Raw genomic sequence first — 11,100 nt, forward strand, 5'->3', positions numbered from 1 at the left:
GGTGTTGGACATTGGAAAAGAAATTGTTCCAAATATCTTGGTGACATTAAAGCTGGAAAGATCACTCTAGTAGGTAAATGACTATCCTTTCTTTTATGTTTCAAATTCAACTATGGTATTGTGATACAAAGTTGTGATAATGTATCCCCTTTTATTGTAAATAGGGCCTCCACTAAGCAAGGACAAGGGAAAAGAAAAGCAAGCTTAAGAAACCATCAAGAAGCTAGAAGTAGCTTCCATGAAGCTTGGCTTTTTATTGTCTTATTTTAATTTATGTTTCGGATTTTAGAACCTTTTGATTTCCGTGTTCGACATGGAAATGTATTTTGGATAATGGTTGTATTTTGGATAATGGTGGCTTGGTTTGCAACCCAATTCACCCGTTTTATCGTATTTTATCCTTGTTCTAAAATTCGTCTTTATATGCTTGCTCATAGAAACATATGATCATTCACTTAAAGTGATCTAATGGACAACTATAATGATGGGATTCATTATATGTCCACAAGCGTAAGGCTTGCGTATGATCAATTATAAAGTGATATTGAGTTGATGAACTCTCTTAAAGGAATGTCAATCACCAAGTACACTTATCAAATCTAAAACAATTAGTCAACCTATGAGATAGTCCTCCTTATACTTCAAAAATCATTATTTGTGTCTCATATGCTATCTTTGAATCTCTAGTGTATTCATTCTAAAGATAGAGTGGGAGAAAATGAACACACAAAGAACACCAAGCAAAATTTGTGTACTTGTGTAAATGAGATCTACGCAAGAAAGAATGATTTGTATACCTATACAGATAGTATACTCGAATAGATGAGATCTATGGTCTCGAATAGATGATATCTACATATGACAAAAGAGACCAAGTGAAGTAATCAAAAGAATATGTTCTCAAGATAACTACACGAGGAGACCAAAAGAAAGTTTTGGAAGAAGAATGACTAATGTAAAGTCTTAACAAGAGTTTTGACTAGTTTATGAATGACATTTGACCAATAGTTTCAATATTGATATTTACTTAAGAGCCTATATGAATCAAAGTTGCATCCTAGAAAATAAATGAGATTTATGACTAAAAGTTGCAAAGAATGATATGCCGATATCCACAAGAGCTAAGTTAAGTATTAACCACGCTAATGTCATTACTTAACCTCATTATGAAAATGAAATGGTTAAACCTCCTTCCGAAAAGGGTATTTTGAGAAGGACGTATATTAGATATAATTCACATTTAAATAATGACATTGCTACGCATCATTATAAAATGAATGAGTTAGAGATTAAAATCTCTTTCCATAAGGTTAAGATTGAAACCTCTTCAAAATAGGTATTTTGAAATGATATGATGGGAACATATATGGTTTTATCTTAATAACTTGGCAAAGCAAAATATATTTCAATTCTTGAAATGTTTTGATTGAGTAGTCAATTGCGAAACATGTGGAATTAAGTGGGAGTTGGAAATTATCATGTGAAGACATGGAATTTAGTGGGAGCAATCATCTTGTAAAAGTTTATAACTCATTACTCATTGAGAATGACGAGCTAATACTTTCTTTCACAAAGAAGTATTTGAGTTTTCAATTCTGGATGAAAATGGACTATGATGAATCCAATCACATTATAAGATGTTGGATAGGTATTGAGACATACACATCGAATCAACAAGAAATGTAGGTTATTCATGTCAATGAAAATGGAATTACCATTAGCAGTCATGGTCGTTCATTGAACCTAAGAATGGTTGATCACATGATTAAAAGTTTCTAATGTTTCCGCCATTAGAATAATCATGCACATGTTCAATAATGAATCATATGCATAAGATCATGATGATTCGTTGGCAAGCGATAGAAGAATCGTCATGAATTCTCGAGGAGAATCCGATAAACGATTTCAGTGATTGAACAGAACACTCTGTTATGTGTCAAGAGGTTGCACATATTAAAGTTCGAACACGCATAAGGATTTATGAAAATCCTAAGCTTTTCAAGCTAAAAGGAGAAATAAGAAGTTAGGAAAGATACTTAGTTGTAGTAAGAAGTTACTCAAAACTAATATTTTCTAATATGCTAGGACTTGTGAGAAGTACTAGGCTAATCATCTTGACAAATTGTTGCAAGACTCTACAAAACATTTACCTAGTGCATTGTGAGTGGGTGGAGTACTTGATCAGTGCAAGTTATATCATTCACCACAAATTCATTGGTTATGTGATAATCGACATGGAAGTTCTTTCAAGATAAAGAACCCAAACCGAGGTTGAGAACCTATATGTGTACTTGGTAAGGTTCATGCTATGAAATATAACATGAATGTAAAGGAAAATGCGATAAAAGAAGTTTGAACACATGGACACATGGTATGTCAAAACTTCTGTTACAATCGACAAGTGTTAATACACTTACGATATGCATCACAAGGTTGTAATACGGTATTGACTACCCGAATGTGATGTCGACATTTGTCGTTTGAGTTATTATTAAGTCACCTTATACTTTGTTACATCCAAACGGGTTGTAGAGACAATTGAACCCCGTTAAAGTGAACACCGATTAGCATTGTATTCGCCCATAGTTACTTATATGAGGTGACGTCTCGAAGTGACTAGAATGTGATGCGATTGATGGCAAGTTCAAGTGCCATGGAGTCATATGAGAATGACTAGTTGATCACATAGGCAGACTGTTAGGAACACTTTGTCGGGCCTTATGACCGCTTATAGAGTTCTGGCAAATTTATATAGCCTGGTCGTGGCGAGAGCTACTATAGTATTCTAATGAGTCGATTCTTTTGACTAAAGACTATTCGCCTAAGATGGCACAGTTTCAGATTAACTTTGATTTGTGTTACTACGACTTTCGTAAATGGGGTCAAATGGGCATATATTGGGTTATGATGGCTGTGGCTAGTCGAAGGAAATGAGTGCGATAGGAATTTTCCACCCCTAGTCAGGGTTATAACAATATCTCAGGGCCACTCGAGGAGTAATGAACTGGAAATGCGTGGCCACGCTCGGAAGATATCTATGGTAGATAAATCCGGTCAATCGGTTATTCTCAGTTGAGGAAACCACTCTCGATATGATCACTTGCAAGTACGACCTGAAAGACACCTTGCATTGAGTGGGAGATAGTAATAGGACAAGATAATTGGTGACGCACACTTGTCGAGGACAAGTGGGAGATTGTTGGAATATGTGTCCTCCGACAATAATGCGATCACAACTGTTGATCATGATGATCACATGCTTAAGTCTCATTCTAAATAATACAATTGGGAAGTAATATTTTACTGTCAACTGGTCCACACATATCGGTAATGATTGGCTGACTAGAGTTTGACATTACTGTCGTGCGACGGTGGTGATCAGTTGATCCCCTTAGGTCATACCTAAAGGGTAACACTCTTAATTGATCATTTAATTGATCGTATGATGATACGGGTTAATTAAATTACTTAAAATTGACGGACGATTTTGGAAGTAATATTTACGTGTCTCATTGTAATTTGATTAAATAAGATACGGTCTAAGTGATCGAATAGTTTTATTACTTAGATGAAGTTATTGTTTAAGGAAACAATTGCATTTGAATGAATAAATTATTATAAATACAAGATGTTGTGATTTATAATTGGTAAAATATTTTGGTACGAGTAATTATGAATTACTAAGTCAATTTTGTATATGACATATTTTTGTTAATGCGTTGATTTTTAATATGTTAAAAATACATAACAATTTTACATGACATGTGACATGTGACAAATTGACAAATTAACAAAGATAAAATGGAATCCTACTTTATCTTAATATGACCGAAATTAGTGAGGTGATTTAGGATATTATTATGTTAATTAAGTAAGTGGTAAACATAATCATATTTACCTAAAACTAGCCATGCAAACCTAGTGCCTCTTGTGAAGAGCACCTTGCTCATGCATTGGGCATCAATACTCCCCCTCCTACCCGGTTTTGTGAGAGGAAATACCATGGGTTTTTCCTCTAATTTTTACCTTATACATTACATCAAATGTAAAAGATATTCACTCATTCACACATCTAAAAATAAGAGTTTTTAGAGAGATAAATTCTTCTTCTTTCTCCTTTTCTCTTAATCGAAATATTAAGAGAACAAAATAATATTTTGGTCAATTTTATTCAAAATTAATATTGTTCTAGTAATAATAATATTAATTTTATTAAGTAGTTACCTTGGGTATTAATCCTTGGGAGGCATTCTCTACTTGAATCTTTGTTCATCCATTTAAGGAAGCTCAAGAACAAGTGAGTAAGAGAACTCACTTGTGCCCAGATAATCCGAAATTTTCAATGTAAGATGATGATTTCTTCCTTATTCTTATTATTGTTTGCATGCATAAGATCAATGTTTAATTTTATGACTAAATTAAATCATCACATATATGAATATGTTAGGCAATGAGATATAGATTTCTAACACTTACATAGCTACACGGGCACATGAGTTGCTCATCATCCCCATTTCGTGTTTGATGTTCAACGGCTTGAGTAATAAATTCATCGAGCCTATCAAGATACTCAAAATCACGCTTTCCATACATCCAACTTCGATCCATGCTATAATTAATTCAAACATATATATTGTGAAATTAGTAACAATTATTGACATATTTATTTGTCTATTCGTTTGTTTTGTAGTCATAGCATATAAGAAAATTATTTGTTCATTATTTGTTTATTCATTTGACCTTTTCGGGTTTAAAACAAGGACCAAGGCCAAACTACCTACTGTCAAACAAATGGAAGATTTGGTTTTTGTAGCAGGACCTCGTCTAGCAATAAGTAGTTGAACATCAAAGACTACATGGTAATAAAAATGGAAGATGGATTGGATGGGGGAAAAGAGTATACTGATGGCAGAGAATGGCACAACGGAGTTCTGTCATGAACTGCGAATCTTTCTGCCGTGGACAGTGATAAGCTATACACGTACACTAACTACAACTTTCACATACTTGACACCTCTCTGACTTTCTCCTATTCTTTCTACCATTATATATATATATATATATATATATATATATATATATATATATATATATATATATATATATATATATATATATATATATATATATATATATATATATATATATATATATATATATAATTAGGATCACATGAGTCTACCTTCAATTTTTGAGTCCATGAGTCTCACTTTCAGCCGTCAGATTATAGGCACCGATGGCTGAGATCTGTGCGCTATAGGAAGGGTAGGATTGTCTTTTCACAGCTTATTATATATACTCCCCCTCTCCTGCCTTTCTGTCATTATAATTCTTTTTCCCTCTTTCTTCTCTCTCTCTCTAAAATTCAGCCGTCTCTAATTTGTTCTTCAGCTCCTGATCGTCGATTTTTGTAATCAATCGCTTGAATTTTGCAATCAATCGCTTTAATTCTTCAGCTCTTCAACATCGCTTGAATTTTGCAATCAATCTAATCGATTTTAATTTCTCCATCTATCCTACTGCAATGTCAGGTATTTCTTCATGTACGATTCCTTTAATTTTTGTATTTTCGTTTTGTCTTTTGTCTCAATTCCTGAATTCTAGTCATCTTTTCTGAGTTTTTATTAACTGTTGTTTAATTGTAATCGGTTCTCCGTTTTAATTTATGTTTCAATCATCTCGTGTTACCTGATTTAGTGTTTTTTTTGTTTCAATATGTGAATTTCAGTCATCTTTTCTTAGTTTTATCAGCTTGATCATCTCATGCATATATTGCTCATCACTATTACAATTATCGCTTTATTTCATCTTCTCTTTTTGCGTACTGTTTTGCATTCAATTGTCAATGATTATTGTGTTTATTGCATGCTTTATTCAGATTTACTATTTCAGTCATCTTTCCTTGTTTACATGTTAACAGTTCTAATATTACATGTTAACAATTCTCTGCCTAACCTTATTGTTGTCGTTTGACCTAATTTTGTTTACCTACTTCATTTAGTTTAGTATCACAACATATCTTCATTAGTATCACTCGTCCTCTATACAGTATCCTAGTTTAAATTATAGTGATGTTATACTATATGTTTACGTAATTAGCATATCACACTTTGTCTTTGATAATATCACATATCCTTCACAATAGTATCATACACTAGAATATCTAACAATACATGCTTGTGTAAATTAATATCTAACAATACATGCTTTACTGTAGTTACTTAATGTAAATCAGTATCATCCTATATGCTTAATAGTATCACATGTTATCCTTAATAATATCACAGCCTGATTTACTCTAATTAACTTTTTCCTGCTAGAATTTGTTCCATCACCATGTTTTGAAGAGACTTCTTCTGCTTCTCTTGTACCTGCTTGTACTCCACAATGCATACAAGTTGGTGATGTGCATGGTGGAAATCACCTTTCTTTGATTGTCACCCCTGGAGGTTCTGAGGAGTGGATACGGAATGTTGCCACTCAATTTACACCTAAAATAGGACAAAGTTTTGCTACCTTAGATGAGTGTATCCAATTTTATGAAACTTATGCGGACGCTTGCGGATTTGAACCAAGAAAGTCTTCAACTAAAAGGTTTCGTGGTAGTGGTGATATAAAGACAAAACTGATTGTCTGTAATAGAGAAGGGTTTAGGGATAGTCAGCCGAAAGTGTTACCCTCTAATGGTGAAGAGAAGAAAAGGATCAAACCATATGATCCTAAGAAGACCAAGATTACTAGGATTGGTTGTAAGGCCAAGATTTTATTCAGATTTGTCATCAAAGAAATTGACCAAGTTAAAGTCCTACTTTTTGTTGTTGATCGGTTTCATGCTGCCCATAATCACCTTCTTTGTCCACTAAAGTATAAAGAATTTCAGAACAAATCCAGACACCTTAATTTACATCAGAAACAAACAATCATTGACAATTGCAAGGTGAATATCGGCCCAACGACTACTTTCAGGTCTTATAAGGAGTATGTTGATGGTTATCAAAATGTGGGAGCTTGTTTGACCGACTTTAAAATTTTTGGTAGGGAAGTCAAGTGTTTTATCGGGCAGCGGGATGCTCAAATGTTCATAAATCAGCTTGAAGTGCTTTCTGAAACTAGGCCAGGGTTTTATTATGCATATGAGGTTGATGAGAATAAGTGTTTGGTTCGTGTTATTTGGGCTGACGCAGAGGCACGTCGAAACTACTCACTATATGGTGAGGTGGTGATATTTGACCCAACCTATTCAACCAATAGGTATGACATGAAATTCTGTCCTTTTACTGGTGTTGATCACCACAAGAAGTCGGTCACCTTTGCTGCTTCACTTGTGGGTAGGGAGAACGACAAGAATTTCAATTGGGTTTTTCAGAAATTCTTAGAATGTATGGGTGGAAAGGAACTCAATTGTTTATTTACCGACCAATGCCCAGCAATGAAAATTGCAGTGCCTGCTGTTTTTAAGACTGCTGCCCACCGTTATTGCATGTGGCACATCATGCAGAAATTACCTGAAAAGGTAGCCACGACAGTAACCAAAGAGATAGATTTTGTAAGCCGTATGAATTCTATTGTCTGGGATTCTGACCTAGAGCCTTTTGATTTTGAAGAAAAGTGGTCTGCATTGATCAAGGAGTTTCATCTGGAAGATAATGGATGGTTGACATATATGTTTAACAAGAGGCAACGTTGGATTCCGACTTATTATCGTGATATTCCTCTTGATTGTCTTCTCAGAACAACCCAACGTTCTGAGAGCATGAACAGCTTCTTCAAGCGGTTCGAGAATCCTCGCGGCACACTTGTGGAATTTTGGTTGTGCTTCCAGAGTGCTATGGATCAGCAAAGATACACCCAAAAGTCCCTTGATAGAGACAGTGATCTCTCTCTACCTGTAACCAAAACCATGCTTCATCTTGAGATTCATGCATCCACTGTGTACACACACGCACTCTTTTATGAATTCCAAAAGCAGTGTGTGTCTTCTTTGAATTCATGTAGCGCTGGAGATTCTTCAAGGGATTCCACTACAAGGTTTCTTGATGTTGAAGATGCAATATTGCGTACTACGTACACTGTAGCATTTAATTCCATAACTTTTGATGCAAAATGTTCGTGTAAGATGTTTGAGAGGAAGGGATACATCTGCAAACACATTATTTGGATTTTATCAGGTAAAGGGGTGAGGAAGATACCCAAACAGTACCTTTTGAGTAGATGGACAAAGAACACCAAGAAGATGCCTCTTTATGATGTGCACGGGCAGTTGATCGGTGATTTTGATTCCTCAGATGTGAGTAAGCTGCAGATTTCAAATGTTTGGTCCGAGTTCTACTCAACGCTGTCTCTGATAAAATCTCTGCCTGAAAATCACGTAACTGAACTGACCGATTTACTAAAGGCATTTAGACAAAAATTCAAGCCCGGCCTTGAAACAATGACAAAACAACAAGAGTTAGAGATGCTTCTTGGGGTTAAGTGTTCAGATGAGGTCCATATATTACCACCAGTTAAATCCAAAAACAAGGGTAATGGCAAGAGGTTGACCTCTAAGAAACAAATGTCCATTGAAAAGGCACAAAAGCCGAAAAGGTTTTGCAATAATTGTAAACAAATGGCACATCATGATAAGCGCAACTGCCCTAACCCAACTGCTGAGACATCTGAGCACTCGGGTGATGATAATGAATCTGATGTAAGTGATTTTGCTAACTACATTCATTATGATTGATTTCTTACTTACATTATTTCATTTTTTATTTCGACTTGTTCATTTGTGTGTTTTTGAGAAACAATATCACATGCACCTCTAAATAATATCATGCTGTATACGAAATAGTTTCACAAATATAAATGATTTATTATCATCCAATTTTGTCTTCTTGTGAAACAATATCACATGTACCTCTAAATAATATCATTAGTCATTGTATACAATATCACAGTTATTTACATGTACAACATCTTCTTTGAAATATTTTTGTGTTCTTTGTTTTGCTTTTTGCAGACTTCTTCAGTTGCGGATGTTGATTGAGAGCTTGAGTATGTGCTGATGAAGTCTATATTACTCGCGTAGACAATTTTTTGTTGTTGTTAACCAATACAATATCAAAGTAGGAACATTGTTTTTTGTTTTTTTATTCTTCATGGCCTCCTATTTTATATTCTTTTTCGATTTTTTTGTAAAAACCTCAGTATTACTAAGATTTTGCCTTGTGAAGACTTGATTGTAAACAATATCACGTTTACTAAAGAACAATATCACTATTTCTTATAAATAGTATCAGAGTTACAGTACTTTTATGAAAGAAAATCTAATTGATAGTGTTGTCCACCAATAGCGCAGCAATTTAAAAAATAAGTATCACCCAAATAATATCAACCTGTCTCTATAACAATATCAAATCTGATAACAAAAATATCACCTTATTGTGATATTGGGATTTAATCTCTCTAGAATTTTTTAAATTCTGTCCCACAATATCACCATGTTTACACAATAATATCAAACTCTAAACAAAAAAAAATATCAAAGTAAAAAGGATATTTAAATCCCTATTCACTTTTATTGTATGTTGAGAAGCAATATCACACCAATCGAAGAAACATATCACATCACACTTGAGACAATATCACACATTTTTGTGATATTTGGATTTAATTTCTCTCTAGAATTTTTAAAATTCTGTAACACAATATCACCTTACTTACACAACAATATCAGACTCTAAACCAAAAAATATCAACGAAAAAAGGATACTTAAATCCCTATTTACTTTTATTGTATGTTGAGAAATAATATCACACCAATCAAAGAACAATATCACATCACACTTGAGATAATATCACACATTTTTGTGATATTGGGAGTTAATTTCTCTCTAGAATTTTTAAAATTCTGTAACACAATATCACCTTACTTACACAACAATATCAGACTCTAAACCAAAAAATATCAACGAAAAAAGGATACTTAAATTCCTATTTACTTTTATGGTATGTTGAGAAACAATATCACACCAATCAAAGAACAATATCACATTACACTTGAGACAATATCACACATTGCCAATACTTATATCAGATCCAAAATGGTTAGTCATAACTACTTTTGCAAACTTTAGAATCAATATTCAAAATGTCTACCATTAGATTCATTGTCCTACCATCTTTACATCCATCTTTTTTTAATTACATCTTCGTGCCAGTAAATCTAATTCTAATACATCACCATTGTTACTTGTCTCAATTGCTTCCTCTACCAACACCTCTTCCCCTGCCTCGATTCTTAGGATTTGCAACTGTCTTGAATCTTTTGTATCTCTTTATAAGTGGTTCTCCATCATCTTCAACATCTTCTTGGCAATCATTCACCTTATAAACCAAATATGTTATAATTTATATAATTTTTTGTGTGCATTACCATTTTCTACCTTTTCCAAATAAAACCAAATAAAAGCCAACTACTGTAAAAGTCAGGTTATCAATTTTGTACCTTTTTCGAAGAATGGGTATTTCTGTGTTAATGTGTTGTCTCCCACTACCATTGACCTTTCCTTTTGCAGTAACTTTTACATTTGTTATTACCTCCTCGACAGTTGTTTCCTTCTTAGCAGCTTTCTCCTTGCCCTTTCTGTTACCACACTTCTCTTTTGAAACATCAGTGTTTTTCCTCTTTTGTTTTAATGTCTTCAAGAGTTCCTCCTTGCCTGCTACAAACTCTTTAACCTTTTCCATTAAATCTGTCCTCTTCTGATTTATATCTGCTAAAAGCAATGTTGCTGCCATTTCTGCCCAGTAGTAGCGCCTATACACATTCGCGGTCAAGTCGGCATCAAACAGCTGGCCCTCATATCGAATCATGTGCAACATTAAGAAGTTCCCAGATTCAGTATTGTTCATCTCCTTCTTCTTCCAATCAAAGGTGATGTTGGCAACATCAAACCCTATTATCTCTTCAGCTCTTTCGACCTTCTTCGCTTCTAGGTAGTCACTCATGTCATTAGCCTACAATGTTAAACAAAACCATTACTGATACTTGCACAAACAAATTTATTTTTCCAATGTTAATTTCAGAACTATCAATAAAACATACCACCAAATCTG

General features: G+C 34.0%; 1 protein-coding gene across 1 annotated transcript; it reads left to right on the forward strand.

The window, feature by feature from the left end:
- The first annotated feature begins 4,875 nt into the window (after positions 1-4,875).
- LOC141587742 (protein FAR1-RELATED SEQUENCE 5-like) lies at positions 4,876-9,028 on the forward strand. Its single transcript, XM_074409211.1, has 4 exons — positions 4,876-4,981; positions 5,457-5,531; positions 6,321-8,689; positions 9,002-9,028. The coding sequence occupies exons 1-4, from the start codon at positions 4,876-4,878 to the stop codon at positions 9,026-9,028; spliced, it is 2,577 nt and encodes an 858-aa protein (XP_074265312.1).
- Positions 9,029-11,100: the final 2,072 nt, after the last annotated feature.

This window comes from Silene latifolia, chromosome 6 (genome assembly GCF_048544455.1).
Source record: "Silene latifolia isolate original U9 population chromosome 6, ASM4854445v1, whole genome shotgun sequence".
NCBI lineage: Eukaryota > Viridiplantae > Streptophyta > Magnoliopsida > Caryophyllales > Caryophyllaceae > Silene > Silene latifolia.